The 16261-nt window shown below is 51.3% G+C and overlaps 3 protein-coding genes across 3 annotated transcripts; 2 read left to right on the top strand and 1 right to left on the bottom strand.

The window, feature by feature from the left end:
* Positions 1-3463: 3463 nt before the first annotated feature.
* V1508DRAFT_427024 (uncharacterized protein) lies at positions 3464-4851 on the top strand. The gene is made up of 7 exons (XM_066941635.1): positions 3464-3493; positions 3530-3656; positions 3710-3892; positions 3947-3975; positions 4031-4201; positions 4257-4608; positions 4636-4851. The coding sequence occupies exons 4-7, from the start codon at positions 3948-3950 to the stop codon at positions 4694-4696; spliced, it is 612 nt and encodes a 203-aa protein (XP_066792695.1). The 5' UTR covers positions 3464-3493; positions 3530-3656; positions 3710-3892; position 3947; the 3' UTR covers positions 4697-4851.
* A 1170-nt stretch (positions 4852-6021) lies between these two features.
* V1508DRAFT_27200 (serine hydrolase FSH) lies at positions 6022-7182 on the bottom strand. Its single transcript, XM_066936490.1, has 3 exons — positions 7058-7182; positions 6989-7007; positions 6022-6897 (listed from the first exon to the last, which is right to left on the bottom strand). Exons 1-3 carry the CDS (start codon positions 7106-7108, stop codon positions 6260-6262), a joined length of 708 nt encoding a protein of 235 aa, XP_066792694.1. The 5' UTR covers positions 7109-7182; the 3' UTR covers positions 6022-6259.
* A 150-nt stretch (positions 7183-7332) lies between these two features.
* On the top strand, positions 7333-15704 carry V1508DRAFT_427008 (uncharacterized protein). The gene is made up of 9 exons (XM_066941634.1): positions 7333-7703; positions 7752-7896; positions 7946-8146; positions 8196-8328; positions 8373-8898; positions 8944-9538; positions 9626-12586; positions 12630-14701; positions 14753-15704. The coding sequence occupies exons 1-9, from the start codon at positions 7410-7412 to the stop codon at positions 15590-15592; spliced, it is 7767 nt and encodes a 2588-aa protein (XP_066792693.1). The 5' UTR covers positions 7333-7409; the 3' UTR covers positions 15593-15704.
* The last annotated feature ends 557 nt before the right edge of the window (positions 15705-16261 follow it).

Raw genomic sequence — 16261 nt, 5'->3', positions numbered from 1 at the left:
TATTCGACATCCATATCCGCCAACTTAAAATGCGGCGGATATTTATTCGAGGCGGATAATTTGGCGGATAGAATCCGCCAATATCCGCCATCCGTTACAGACCTACAGTGATTGCTATTCTTAATTCGAGTCCGATAGTATCGAAGAAGGACCTCGAGTTGATATTCTCATGACTCTGAGTTGGGCTACTGGAGATGTCAGAAATCATTTCCTTTGGAGATCGTTTCGGAAGGGCTACTGCCTCTATCCATATAGAAAAAATTCTGATCCCACTCCTAACTATTATAGGAGTGACACCCCGAAAGTGAGTCGCCGGACCAATTTGACTGAGGCGCTCAGACGTAAACCATGCCACACTCAGGCTGCAGATCTATGCCAACGAGTGAATTTGCAATAATTGCGGGGCGAGTATCTATGATCTGGTGTCTCCCTTAAAAAAGTAGAGCGAGTTTCTTCTGTACTGTCACTCGTATGATTGATTTAACGCCCCGACCATGGTAAACTGACATGAACCTGGTCCCTGTCCAATGCAATTATTGGGGGTGTCGTAAATACCAAACTGAGCCATTGCAAGCCCCAAGAGTGACATACTCAAAATGATTGGCTTCAGCATCGTGCAATTAACCAGCAAAGCAGCTATAGCTATATATGAGCCGTGTTCGGTGGAATAAGTACAGGAAAAGACAGCGATACTTACTTGGATATTAATATAATCGTTTGAAAGAGAGTGACCAAGATTGTCCGGGATTATTAGGGACTATTCCTACCTTCCAAAGATGGAGACATGGCGGATAACCGAGCCACGTTTTATACCATGTCGGAACCGGCTATTACAAAATGTTGATGTACGAGGCATTTGCCGACCCAACCCAGGCTCGATCAGCCATCCAGTAAGGCTGCGCGACGCGGACCTTCATGCGCAGATGAAACCAACACACAGATGTGTTCAGACCGTGAGATAGGGAGCAGAATCGTTATTGACGTCACCGAATCAGCGTTGAGCACCACTTTCGTGAAACGCTGAAACATCCGAAAGGATAGCCGTACGCAACCGTTCAGCCTTCTGCGTACAAGCTAGGGTGCACCCCACTTCGGTGATCAGCAATTGCACAGGTCTTTCAGCCCAGGTAGTGCGCTTCAAGTAGGCGAGATAATTAGTATCGATACCGAGTCCCCACCCCCCCCCCCCCTCTCAAGGCAGCCGCACACGAAGCGGCTGCAGCGGCTGAAGCGGCATATTTTGGAGACTTCTCGCTAGACCCCTGAAGCGTAGCCCTCAGCAAACGTGCCACATCGGGACAGAAGTGCGAGTAACCGCCGTCCTGGCTCATCTGCATCCGTTTCACCATGTCGAGTTCAGACGAGACCGCTGTTCTTGTAGTATACACAACCCTCCTGGGCGAATAAAATTTACTTTTATAAATAACATTCGCATTCGTAAAAATGTCCAACCCGTTACGCTTGTCTACCCATTATCAGTCACGTAATCCTAATAATGTTTACATACTTGAGACTGACCCTGATTACTAGGGCTTCTGAATACAAATGGCTCTACGTAATCAGGATGACGCGGTTGACTACGTCATCCTACCCCCGCATTTAGAATATTCTAGTGTGCACCATACACCTATAGAATAAGCTGTCTAAAATGCTGTCGACAAATCATTTGTTCATTTGTCATGATTTGTCAGAATGGAACATCTGACTCTATATTTGTCAGCTGTGTTATTTGTCTGAACATCTGACAATAACGATGTGTCGCTGTAGCATGAAGGTTGATTCTCGACACCTCATCTATCCTACTGAGCTTCTTCGCGTTCGTCTCCGTCCTCATCGAGCTAAAATACCACCGATTTCATCGCACCAAATAATGCTATGTTTGTCTTTGTATGGTTTCAGATATCTCACTTTTCTCGTGCTACTGATGTTGTATAGGTGTGCCCAGAGATACCCATGTCTGTTTTATGGAAAGATATTCTTAGTAACAACCCTTGTCTGTGGTCTAAGAACAACGAATTATCCTTGTAGGTGCGATGCCGGAGATTCAGGGATGGGCAGACCGAGCGGATCAACACCACCTAGGAACAGTACCTGCGCCTGTACGTCAACTACCAGCAGGACAACTGGTTGGATCTTCTTCCGTTGCCGAGTTTGTCCACAATATTCAGTATCAGCGATAACTAAAGTGACACCGTTTTTTTGCAAACTATGGATTCCATCCACGATTCAGGGTATCGATCCTAAGGCAGCGTCGCGTCCTGCCAGCAAAGCAGAAGGGGCCCTATTCGCAAAACAGTTAGAGACGCTTCAGGTGGCACTAGCTGAGTCAGCCAATCAACATCGCATGCCGGCCCCAACAATTCGCGTCGGCGACATCGTGTGGTTATTACGCCGTAACATAGCCACTACGAGACCCTCAACGAAACTCGACTACAAGAGATTACGACCATTTTCTGTACGCCGGGTAATTAGTTGCCACGCCTTCGAGCGTGATTTGCCGCCTACGATGTGCGTACAGCCAGTACCCGATTGGTAGTAAGGCTGACGGAACATAAGAGGAGGGTTTTGTCCTCGCCGCCAGACCAAGTGAACGTTTTCCAGTCCCTATCACACGAATTCTGTTGCCTTGCTTGCTTGCCCTGCCTTCAAGTGTAGTCCAGTCAACGAGCAGCCGAGTCCAGCCCTTCGACAGCGAGTCATTCGGGGTAGCAGCTGTCTTGGCTATAACGCCTCCGCTCTCGCTGCAAGTATCCTGGCCTGATAGCTTCCTTCGCCCTCTTGCATTCAGCGTAAGCTTCCCGACAATCGCAGCATCTAGACGAAGAGCTTGATGATTACTGCTTTGGTCGAAGCAAAATCCAATCTCATCTTTCCTTTCCTGCGAGATGGTCCTTAAAACAATGCCTTAGTGCGGTCAGTTGCAGAGCTCCAGAGCTCCGTCCGCTGGCATTTCTTCCGTCCCTGAAGGCGAACCTCGATCCTCTCTAATAGGGCCACAATATTGACATACTCCTCCGCGGAATTGTCATCTAATTCATCTAGTTTCTAGAACGCAATACATATGCAATTTCTTACCTATTGTCACTTCAGATTCTTCAGAGTTCATGATGTTCTCTCCACTCAAGTTACCAGTTTCTGTTTCCGTATAGAAAACAAAACAAGCATTCGGGGATAAATCCTAGCACCCCCCTTATCCCCGGGGGTAAATCTTAGCACCGTTCCTTATCCCCGGTGCGCACAGTCGAGTACGTGTCCCCGGAACTGGTAAAGTCCAAGTGGCAAAAGCAAAAGCCAGCTAACCCGATAGGGCTACACAAATCCTTAAGACTCCACATGGGAGAATACGTACCCTGTTTTCTGAGGCGCAAACCGTTCAAGCCAATGACGTAATTTCAGGTACTACACTTCAGCCGCTCAAACGAAGGACTGTGCGCTTGATGCCGCAGCATGTCGGTAGACATTGAGTAAAGCGAACCAATGCGATTTTGGTGTATCTACTGCTCAGTAACTAATAGGGGGACGTCGGCCGCGCTTAAGTGATGGAGGAAGCCCAATGAACTATACTCTATTATCCTAATGCCGCGAATTTCTTGTATTAGCTAAACTGTACGAGTAAGAGTCGCTTTTCATATGTGCGCTAATATTACAGTGGGCACATACCACTCACCCCTCTGTATCAGCCGCTGAATCTCTTATGAACCTTTGCAGTTGTAGTCAGCTTGCCTCTTTGGTCCAAGGGAATCCGTATTCCTCTTTTGTATTTAACACTCACGATTCAATCTTGATTCTTTGTATCAACAAATCTCCACATCATAAACTCCACACATCAAAAATGACGTCGAATTACGGCCCCCTGAGTCTGCTCCCAACTCCGGGTGGGGAACCTGGTAAAGTAAATAACCCTTTTTTTGTATTTACTGATTATAACGCAACTGACAATTTTAAGGATGCCACTGAACCATTCATCGAGTTTGGGTCGCACATGGCCCTAGTGCACAACATCATCATTCGAGGCTGGAACGGCATGTAGCTGCAAGCTCCCCACTGAAGAACGCTGATGTGCCGGATTTCCTGAATTACTGTCAAGCATGGTATTGGTTTGTGGTCGGCCATCATGACAGCGAGGAAGCCGTCTTGTTCCCCGCCATCGAGAAGGCGACTGGTGTTAAGGGTATTATGGACGAGGATGTCAAAGAGGGTGGTAAGTTTTGAATCGTAAAAAAGCTCTTCTTATGAAACTAATGAACGTTAAAAAGCGGCTTTCCACCACGGTCTAGCAGAGATGAAATCCTCTATCGAAACTCGCCTGGCCACGCCATCTAAATACAATGGCGACGAGTTTGTCAAGATCTTCGATTCCTTTGCCGAAGCTTTCCATAGCCATCTGACCAATGAGCCGTTGAAGCTCGTTTCGCTTGCCAGCTACAATTTTGACATGAAGGCAATTGGAGATGCGACGACACAGCATGCCCTGCAACGGTATTCGACTACACGTGTCTTGCCTATTTTATGGTACAATGTGGATACCAAGTATGAGGGCGGGATATGGGAGGATTTCCCACCGTTGCCAGCTCCGGTCAAATGGGGTATGGTCAATGTTATGGGCTGGTGGAAGAGCAATTGGTAGCGCTTTAGCAGCTGTAATGCAAGTTTGGTGGAGCGAGAGGAGTTGTACTGTTTGCGAAAGGAGTACTGATGAGTCTTGATATGCAATGATAATCCGTGTGTATGAGAATTATTTAGTGATACAGTCATGTCTAAAGCAAAACAATGATTATTCACACTTAATGATGGGGTCCTGTCAAACATGTTCACAATTGCGAAATAATATGCTGCCTCTTGATGGTTGAATATAATTAAAGAGTACACAGCACCAGCAAAACTGTCCATTCTGTATCTCTATGATCTTGAACGAGTAATAGTATATTTTGAGGAACATATGCTCTCTCAGACAAGTACCACGTTTATAAGCTGATGGCCTGTATGCAAACATGTCTGCTATGGTGAATAGTGAATCACAGCATGCTGGGACTGAGGCGGGCCATACCATGAACGAATCGATGGCTCCGTTGCGGTATGAATAGAGTACACAGCACCGGTTCCCCATAGTGGGCATGACAAGCCGACAATGGCAATTTCTGCGGCCTGTCGGCTGTTCGGTGCAGCCTCAGAGCGTCAGTGCAGAGATATGTGCGACAATGGGTTGTATCTATTTGCTACGTCCCGCTAAAACCGGCGATTTCCAATAGCCATTACATTTCCACGCTCCTCCTGCTTGAAACAATCGGCAATACTTCCTGGACCAACCTCTAGGGGACCCCGGCCAACCATTGAGAGATTGAAAGATTTTGCAAAAGCTATGTTGAAAATAATAAATAAAAGGATAGTTATGTAATATGCCGGCAGTCTTCCGTATAGCTCACTTAAATGGCGCCATAATCAGTGAACCGAAGGCTTAACCAAAAAGACAAACTAAAATAACGAAAGAGGCTATTTCCTTTGTCACAGGCTGAGCGATATAGCTATGAGTGGGAATATGGACATGAACGATGGAGGGAAGGCTGAGACTCTGATGTCAATGAGTCCCACGCCTATTTTGCCTGACTCTCCTGAGCGTACAGATGTTCCTCCCGAAGCAGCTCGCGTAATGCATGTAGTCGCCTGAACTCTATTGTATGTAGCTGGTGCTTCCTCCTTGGCGACTTTGTCCTCAAAGCTGTGGAGTACTGATTTGTCAAAGAATATAGCAATGATGACAAATTGTCTATCTATTTAGACTTTGCTTCCCAGTAGGTGATGAATCTGCATAAAAGAGTTCAATTGCCACTTAGTAGGCCCCTCTGCCAATTTCTACAATTATTTTATGGTCTACCTGTCCAACCTTCACGGCCTTCAATTAAATGCCGAGGATGTTGAGAAGAGTAATCCAGAGTTGTCTTTAATATGAAAATGTGAGAGTAATGTAATTACAATGCAGATAGATGCTTGCTTGTTTAATATCATAAGGCTACAGAGTGTCATGCTGATTTGACTTCTAATCATTTCCTGCTCAACTCATACAGACGGAGACCAATCCACCGTATTTCTTTGCCCACATTGTACTTCCCTATAGAATTATAGGATAAGTTTTATTTAATATTTGGCCTTCTTATGAAACTATCTTAGTCCATTTCCTGCAGTTTCTAATTTCGTGTACTTAATTGCTGATGAGACCCTTTCTACCAATCTCTCCTCAATGACCCCCAGCTCTAACGCAAGTTTATATCATGACTATCTTACTCTCCAGACCTCTAATAGCCCTTGCGACTGCCATGAGATCCTCTCTCTCGCGAGGGACGAGATGGCCCTTCTCGTGCACCACCAAGGCTGCCCCATCCCGCTCGCACAGTCCATAAAGATTCAACGACTCCTCAAAGACCTCGTCCTCCCGTCCCGCAACATGCACCGAGGGCAACTTGACCATCGCTCCTCTTTCATCCGCCCTAATTCTCCTCCCGTTCTCTTCAAATGGTGCGAGGCCCGCGATGAATACAGCGCAGCGGAACGGGCCCCACGGCGGATCATGAGGCCTCGTTGCCGTGTAGTGCAGGAGGAATGCAGCTGCTAGCGTGGCACCGTGCGAGAAACCCAGTACACCGTCAAATGGCCCCTCGTCTTCTACAATGGCGCTGATCAGGTGAAAGGCCGCTGCGATGGACTCCCGGAAAACATTGGACCGTAGCGCCTGGCCCAACGCCGCCACGTCATGAGCCGGGGGCAGCTGGTCGCAGCGGAAATACCCCAGATAAGGTCCGTCGTAGACGCCAGCGATCCCTGGTCCGGCAGGCTGGGCAACGGGGCCGTCGACGAAGGTAAATTCGGCGCTATTGTCGCGCTCGAGATCGGTGATTAGGGGACCTAATGGGCACAATTAGGGGACGTGGTGAGGACAGATACAGAGGGGATCTCTGGGAGGTGTAAATTATGTCATATAAAGAGTTCCGCATACCGAGCTGGGATTTAAAAATCTGGACGGTGCGTCAGCATTGGAATTCACTAATGAGATAGCGGCACACACGTCAGCGTTACTCCCAAGGCCGTGAAGGCAGAGGAAGCGCAGCGGGGCCATGACGAGATGTCTTGAGCTCTCGCGCCTCGCATAGAAGAGGCGAAGAGATCGGTGATGCAGATGGATGGTATGACGAAGTTTTTCTAGGAGAGACCAAGACCTAGGCGATCGTCTACACGTAGTATTAGTGTTGCTCGTGTTCAACAGGCGTCAGCCCAACAGGGAACGTTTGCCCTAAGTGTAGAAACATTCCAGCTTCTTCGCATATTTTTTATCTCCTTATCAGTGGCAGTCAGATAAGGATCTTCGATTATATAAAGGGCTTTAGAATTAGAAAGAAGTGAACCAGTGTTAGTCCGACATGTCTTTCCATCAACCGCATTCACGTAATCCTGCAGTTAGGTTAAATCGCAGTCACAATATGGCAAGGGGCGTGATGGAAGAAGGACCCCCCCATTCAGCTCCAAATTATGGCGACAACACAATGCCTATTGCCGTCGTCGGCATGGCGTGCCGGCTGCCGGGCGAGGCTACCGACCCGGAGAGGCTGTGGAAGATCTTGGCCGAGCAGCGCGATGTGTGGACGACGACGCCGCGCGACCGGATGAAAAATCACGGGCTCTACTATCATCCAGACCCGTCGCGCAATGGGACGGTGTGTTTCTCTCAACTGGCTTATGTATTTAATCGTTAATATTCACAGTCCAACGTTCTCGGCGGGCACTTCCTCCATGATCATCCGGGCTTCTTCGACGCCCCATTCTTCAACATAACTCACGCTGAGGCCACGGCACTTGATCCGCAACAGCGGATAGTCCTCGAATGTACTTACGAGGCTGTTGAGAATGGTTTGTCTAGGCCCTCTTCTTTAGAAGATATTGAGACTCACCACCGCAGCCGGCATCCCCTTCGAAAAACTGATTGGGAGCAACACGGCCGTCTTCGTGGGCTCGTCGTGCCGCGACTATGCAGATATCATGGCCAGTGACCTGGACCGGACCGAGCTGTACCAATCCACGGGGACGGGCCAGACGATGCTGTCCAACCGTATATCCTACTTCTTCGACCTGAAAGGGGTTAGTGCCTCCATCGATACAGGTATGGAGAGATATTATCATATTGTCACTTTTAAATTAACATAAGATAGCCTGTAGCTCCAGCCTGGTAGCCTTGCATCTGGCATGCAATGCCATCCGCACCGGAGAATCTACGCAGGCAATTGTGGGCGGGTCAAATCTTATTCTCGGGCCGGCGCCGCAGATTGCATTAAGCATGCTCAGGTAGGAAGTATCTCACTTGCCACCACGGGACTAACAGATCTCAGATTTCTCTCTCCAGACGGACGTTGCTATGCCTATGATGAGCGCGGGAATGGATTTGGCCGAGGAGAGGGGGCCTCCTGTCTCATTCTGAAGCGTCTCGACGAGGCGCTCCAGGCGGGCGACACCATACGTGCCGTGATCCGCAACTCTGGAACAAACCAGGATGGTAAGACGGCGGGAATCACGCTTCCCAGTGGGAAGGCCCAGGTCGAGCTGATCAATAGCCTTTACCGGGCTGCGGGAATCGACCCGTCCGAGACGACGTATGTGGAGGCGCATGGCACGGGGACTGCAGTGGGAGACCCGATTGAAGCAGGTTCTCTGTCGACCGTGTTCTCACCAGGACGGAGCCCTGAGGAGCCGCTGAAAGTCGGCTCGGTTAAGTCAAATATCGGCCATTTGGAAGGAGGTAGCGGGATCGCAGCGGTGGTGAAGACGGTTCTGATGCTCGAGAAGGGATGTATACTCCCGAATCTTGACTTTAGAAAGGCCAATCCTCGCATACCCATGCATCATTGGAAGATTGAGGTATGATTCATGCTAAGAGAAAGCTCAGCAGGCTAACATGTACAGGTCCCTACGGCCGTGCAGCCGTGGAATCCCCCGAAAGTTCGTAGAGCTTCGATCAACAACTTTGGGTTTGGTGGCAGCAATGCCCATGTGATTATAGAAGATGCGTGCAGCTATCTCGCCGCTCACGGCCTGGAAGGAAATGTTAGGCAGGTAGAGATACCACCCACATTAAATGGTATCCACCTAGAAAATGGAGATCAGCGACCTCGACTCTTTGTCCTCTCTGCCATAGACGAGGCTTCTGGCGCGCGGCAAGTCAAGGCACTATCCGAGTACGTTGCTGCAAGGGAAAAGTCTCCTCTTGACTTCTTGGATGACCTTGCTTTCACTCTAGGTGAGCGCAGGACTGTCCTCCCCTGGAGAGCTGCCATACCCTCGCGATCAATTGAACAGTTAAAAAACGGCTTAAATAGCCAGAGTGTGAAGTTTGTCAAAGCCCAAAAAAATGTCAAGATTGGATTCGTCTTCACGGGTCAAGGAGCGCAGTGGTGTGGCATGGGCCGGGAGCTGACCGACGCATACCCCGTCTACCGCGACTCGCTGCTTCGGTCTGAGTCGATGCTGAAGACTCTTGGGGCTCCTTGGTCATTGCTGGGTAAGTTCATTTATTTGTTATCCTTAAACCAACGTCTATCCCCAGACACAGCTCCAGCTCATTTGTTGAAACGGCTGACAACCATAGATGAGCTTGCGCAAGATGATCCGTCTCGGCTTGGAACTGCCTTGTTCAGCCAACCCCTTTGTACAGCTATCCAGATTGCCTTAGTGGCTCTCCTCAGGTCCTGGAACATCACCCCGTCGAGCGTTACAGGACACTCTAGCGGAGAAATCGCTGCGGCGTATGCAGCCGGCGTTCTGACCCAGGAAGCTGCCCTGGTTGTCGCGTATCACCGCGGCGTTGCTGCGGCGGGACTCAAAGACGAGCCTACTCCGTGTGTTGGTGCCATGATGGCGGTAGGATTGTCGAGAGATGAAACTCAGGACTTCATCAACCACCTGAACAAGGTGAGGGCGAATATTGCTTGCATCAACAGTCCGAGCAGCGTGACTGTCTCCGGCGACGAGGCTGCGATTGATGAGCTTCAAGCCGTCCTTCAGGAGAAAGGCGTGTTTGCCCGGAAGCTTGCTGTTGATATTGCCTACCACTCTCATCATATGAATGCCGTGTTTGGGCAATACCTCGCTACCCTCCAAAACCTTCAAATTGTGGACTCTGGGTCAGTTGACTTCTACTCCTCTGTCAGTGGGACCATCATTGATCACAAAGAGCTTAAGCCGAATTACTGGGCTACAAACATGGTATCGCCTGTGGAGTTCTGCGACTCTCTCCTCCACCTCGTCCTAGGGAAAGGTAGCGCCAAGCAGAAACGAAGAGGAGGCGCAGCAGTGGATGTTCTCGTCGAAATTGGCCCTCATTCAGCACTTTATGGTCCCATCAAGCAAATCCTAACGACCGATACTAAGCTCTCATCTGTACAATACGGCTCGGCTCTCATTCGCAACACGAATGCAGTAGGCACTTGTCTTCAGCTTGCAACCCGCCTGCTTCAAAGCGGAGTTCCGGTCGACCTGCATGCAGTTAACTGCCCTTCCGGCTACGAGAGCAATAAATTGCTGGTCGACCTACCGCCGTATAGCTGGAATCACTCAACTATGTACTGGGCAAAGGGCATCTCAAGTTCCCAGAAACCGCACACGACCTTCCCGAGGAGCGACTTCCTGGGTATCCCCATTGGCGATTCGAGCTCTCCAGAAGCGCGGTGGAGAAATATTCTTCGCACATCTGAAATTCCCTGGATTCAGGACCACAATGTCCAGTCAAACACAGTATGCCCAGCAGCGTTCTATGTGGTCATAGCCATAGAAGCCGCGTATCAGCGAGCCTCGACGCGGGGGATCAACATCCAGGGGTATAATTTCCGTGAGATCTCGATCGGCCATGCGCTTGTAATTCCACAGACCTCAGGTGAGGTAGAGATTATGATCTCCCTGAAACCCTACAATGAAAGCATCCAGGTGGTTTCAGAACTCTGGGACGAGTTTTGTGTGTCCTCCTCCTCTAACGGGACGTCCTGGACCACGCACTGCCGTGGCTTGATATCTGTGCAAAAACATGCCGAGCCAACTGAAGTAGATGGGGGACGAGATGAGCTTGAAGAGAGAGAGGAATATATGCAAATGATCAAAAAGTTTGACAACGAGTGTACAACAGACCATGACATAGAAAATGTGTATAAGGCGCTTAAGGAGCTTGGTCTTAACTTTGGACCTACCTTTACTAACATGAAGGACGCTCGTTCTAGTCTCGATAGGTGCGTGGCGACTGTGTCTATCCCTGACACGGCCGAAGTGATGCCAGCAAGATATCAATATCCCTTTATCTTGCACCCAGCAACTCTGGACGGTTTCATCCACCCTGTCTTCGCAATTTCCATTAATCAGAATCTCGACCAAGGAACGCCAGTGCCTACATTTATCAGGGAGATGTTTGTATCGCAAAATATCGCGAACGGCCCAGCCTGCCAATTCGACGTCTATGCCAAGATGGATAGGAGAGATCTGGGAAACAGTTCGAATCTGGGCATGCAGCATTCACGAAACTCTTTGGTTGTTTTTGATAAAGAAAAGAAAGATTTAAAACCTGCAGTGAAAATCAGGGGATTGCGATTCGGCTCACTTCATCGGGTGTCTGAAGGATCAGATGGAAATGCCCAGAATCTCGCACACCGGATTTACTGGAGGCCGGACCCCGATTTGCTGTCCCAGAATCAAATCGTCAAACTTACCGAAGCCTTCAGGCTGCCTCACAAAGTCAAGAATCAAGCAGCAATGGTGCAGCAGGCTGCCTTCTACTATGCAGAGCAGGCTCTTAGTGAGGTTCCTGTCGCGGACGTTCCCAACATGGCGCCTCACCACCAGAGGCTCTACACCACCATGACAAACATGTGCAGATGCGTTCATGAAGGCCGTCTAGGGGTTTTCGACACATCCGCTTGGACCAGCGTCGACAAGGAAGGGCGAAGAGCGCTCTGCAATAATGTCCACTCAACCCATTACGAGATCCTCTGCCACATCGGTGAAAACCTGCCTAGGATTCTCCGCCAGGAAATTGACCCCTTGACGCTGATGATGGAAGACGATCGGCTAGAGAGGCACTACAGGATGAACCAGGCTCTCTCCCAGTCATATGAACAGGCCGCGATCTATGCCGACCTCCTCGCCAACAAGAATCCCTTCTTGAATGTCCTCGAGATTGGCGCGGGCACGGGAGGAGCCACGTTCCCTCTGCTTCGAGCACTAGGCGGTCGTGATGGGGAGATGCCTCGATTTGCTAAATACGACTTCACAGACATCTCCACTGGCTTCTTTGAGAAGGTGATGGAGAAGACACAGGAGTTCGGCGAGTTGGTATCGTTCAAGAGGCTGGATATCGAGCAAGATCCTATCCAACAGGGATTTAGCCCCGCCTCCTATGACCTAATCATAGCAGCAAATGTCTTGCACGCCACCAGTAATCTGGGGAATACAATGAATAGAGTCCGGGGGCTTCTTAAGCCCGGTGGCACGCTTATATTGATCGAGATCACGGTCAAGAACCTCGCCGCCACCGTCATCTTTGGGACCCTGCCAGGTTGGTGGATAGGTATGTATGTGTTCCCCGCGCGAGACTCCGCTGACCATCACAGGCGAAGAAGGGACGCGGCGAGATGGCCCCTTGATGACGGAGAATGAATGGGATGCTCTACTTCGGAAGACTAACTTCACTGGCACAAAGGCTGTCCTATGGGACACGCCAGATCTTGAAAACCATCATAGCTCCACGATCATCTCGACTGCAGCGCTAGAATCTGTCTCGTCTTTCCCGGAAGTTATTATCCTCACAGAGTGTTCACTGCCGGACCCATGCGCAGATCAATTGACAAGGCTCCTAAGCAGCATAGGTGTGACCTCGAAGCTTGCCGACATCACCGAGCATGACCTGAGCAACAAATTATGTATTGTCCTAAGCTCACGCACGCACTGCATCCTACGCAACCCATCGCCGAGCCAATATGATGCCATCAAGCGGATCTTCCTCAAGAGCGCAGGCGTCCTATGGGTCAATCATGGCGCTCAGATCGAGTCCAGCGCCCCGGATCTCAACCTGGTCACGGGGCTTGCACGGACGATAAAGGCAGAGAAAGGCGACACGATGATCGTGACTCTTGATCTCGACGCAGGCAGCTCTCCCTCAGATCCTCCTGAAGCAGAGAAAATCTTCACAGTCTTCAAGACGAATTTTGGCACCAACTTGGGCATATCGGAAATCGACTCGGAGTACGCGGAGCGAGAGGGCGTCGTAATGATTCCTCGAGTGATCGAAGATCATACATTGACCTCCTTCGTGATGTCTAGCATCGGCCATCCAACGGCGAAAGAAGAGGCATATCATCAGGAGGGGCGGCACCTGCGAGCCGAGATCAAGATGCCTGGGTACCTTGACAGCCTGCAATTTGTGGACGATGTTCGAATATCAGGAGACCTACCGCGCGATTTCGTCCAGATCGAGGTCAAGGCGTCTGGTGTGAATTTCCGGGACGTCATGTCTGCCTCGGGTCAGATCGAGCCGTATCCCCTCGGATGCGAGTGCGCGGGCGTGATCACAGCCGTGGGGTTATCTGTCCAAGGATTCCGACCCGGTGATCGGGTCATTGCAAACGCGCGGGGAGGGACCATCTGCACCACCATCCGCGCATCTACCAACGAGATCGAGCACATTCCCGAGGACTTGCCGTTTGACATCGCGGCGTCCCTGCCCATCATCTACTTCACCGCGTACTACGCCGTGTTCAAAGTAGCCCGCCTGATAAAGGGCGAGACGATCCTCGTTCATGCGGCTTCTGGCGGACTGGGCCAGGCAATTATCAACCTTGCATTGCTTGTTGGAGCAGATATATATGCTACTGTCGGGACGCTTGAGAAGAAGGACCTCCTCATGACTGAATTCCACATCCCCGAGGACCACATCTTCTCTAGCCGGGACCGCACCTTCGCTACGGGCATCATGCGGCGGACGTGTGGCAAGGGCGTCGACGTCGTCATGAACTCTCTCAGCGGAGACGCCCTGCGCCTGACGTGGGACTGCATCGCCCCGTTCGGCCGGTTCGTGGAGCTGGGCAAGCGGGACATGACCGTCAACGCGCGGCTGGAGATGTATCACTTCGAGAAAAACGTCGCCTTCATCGGCCTCGACGTGCCCCTGCACACGCACTTCGAGGAGAAGCGGCGCATCTGGACGGAGCTGATGGTGTGGTACGCGGATGGCCGGATCCATGCCCCGCGGCCCATCACGATATTCGGCATCGCCGAGACGGAGGCGGCCCTGCGCGTGATGCAGGCCGGCCGGCACATGGGCAAGCTCGTGCTGGTGCCGCGGCCAGGCGAGACGGTCCGGGTGGTGCGTCGCGACGATGCGGGCGGCGAGTTCCTGCGCGGAGACGCCTCGTACCTGCTCATCGGCGGCTTGGGTGGGATCGGGCGCGCGATAGCGCTGTATATGATCAAGCACGGCGCGCGCAACCTGATATTTGCATCGCGCTCTGGGGCTTCAAGCGAGAAGGCCCGGGACTGCGTCGCCCAGCTGAAGGCCCGTGGTGCCAACGTCGCCGTGTTTGCGTGCGACGTGAGCGAGTCGGCTGACGTTGACAAGGTGTTGGAGGAGTGTGCAAGGACGATGCCGCCGATCCGCGGGTTGATTCACGCCGCGATGGTACCAACGGTGAGCTTGCCCAACTTCTTTTGTTTTCAGACCATGCTAACTAAAGCACAGGCCGACCTTTTCGGGAACATGACGCTGGACGACTACAACGTCGCCATGCGGCCCAAGGTAGACGGGGTCTGGAACCTGCACAACCGGCTGTCCCGCACCGACGTCGACTTCTTCGTCATGCTCTCCTCGGTCGTAGGCCTGGTGGGCAACCCCAGCCAGGCCGCGTACGTCGCGGCGTCGCTGTTCCTCGACGCCTTCGCGGACTTCCGCAACCAACTGGGCCTGCCGGCGGTGTCGCTAGATCTGGGGCGTGTTGTGGGCGTGGGATTCGTGGCGGAGAACGAGGCGGCTTCGCGCGGCGTGAGCAAGCTCTGGAGCCGGGACATCGACGAGGCGGAGCTGATGGCCCTGATCGCATCGGCCATGGTGGCGCCGCGCCGCGCGGACGGCCGCCCCGGCGCGAGCATCACGGGGCTGAAGCCGTGGGCACCCGCCGCCGGCACGGCTATGGACCCGCCAATGTTCTCGCACTTCCGGCGCGCCTCGATGAGGACGGTGGCCGCAGGCGCGGACGGCGGACTAGCGGCGCGCGTGCGGACGGTGCTGCGCGAGGCGACGTCGCTGGACGAGGCGGCACGGTACGTGTGCGACACGGTGATGGAGAAGATGGCGGCGCTGCTGATGGTGCCGGCGGGCGACATCAGCGCGTCGCGGTCCATGGCGGACTACGGCATGGACTCGCTGGTGGCGGTGGAAATGAGGAACTGGCTGGCGCGCGAGATGGATGCGACGATGCCGATTCTGGATCTCCTGGCCAATGTCTCCCTGCAGGAGCTTTCCATGAGGATCGTGCAGAGATCGAAGATTGTGAATCCTGCCGTCTTGGAGAAGGAGATGTAAGAGTAGCGGTTAAGTTGGAGAGGGATTGAATTGAGGAATCGGGAACTTTCCTGCGGTAATAGAATGGATTCTTTTTACGTTTGTTTCATGTGAATAAAAGCAAGTAGTAAAGTACCCTGTGGGCATTCAAGGGGTTTCCTTAATGACATCCCTGATAAACTATGGAGGAGTATAAAATCAGATGGGCCCAACGATACCTGTTCATGGCGAAGATATATTAGCGACACAATTCTCACCAAGATCATCCTCTAGAATGGTCACTGGTAGCGGTGATAATACGACTCGCATTTGGGACTGCGATACCGCACTAACATACTTTGAAGCAACATACTAGTTGGGTAGTGGCCGTTAGTTGGTGTTGAAATAACCCACTCTATATTCTTTAAGGTTACGCACATAGGAAAAAGAAACACTCTGCGGAACGCGAAAATAAGCTCAGTACCCAAAGCTACATCTGGGGATCAAAGGTTTTGCTGATGGTTTGACGGTAAAGCTTGGGTATACTCGTGGAAAGTTTCTCGTCGTCACTTTGATGTGGGCCAGTCGAGTACAGTTTAGATGGTATTATATCTCCTGATGAATCTGCGTCGCAAGTTCTTGCAGTCGATGCTGAGAGCTATCTTTTTTTTCTCACCAACCATTCGAAGTCAGCCCATGCCACCAAAATCA

Source organism: Lipomyces doorenjongii (genome assembly GCF_038497915.1).
Source record: "Lipomyces doorenjongii strain NRRL Y-27504 unplaced genomic scaffold V1508scaffold_109, whole genome shotgun sequence".
NCBI classification, from domain to species: domain Eukaryota; kingdom Fungi; phylum Ascomycota; class Lipomycetes; order Lipomycetales; family Lipomycetaceae; genus Lipomyces; species Lipomyces doorenjongii.
The sequence above is the reverse complement of the archived record's forward strand: the minus strand, read 5'-3'. Positions and strand labels throughout refer to the sequence as shown.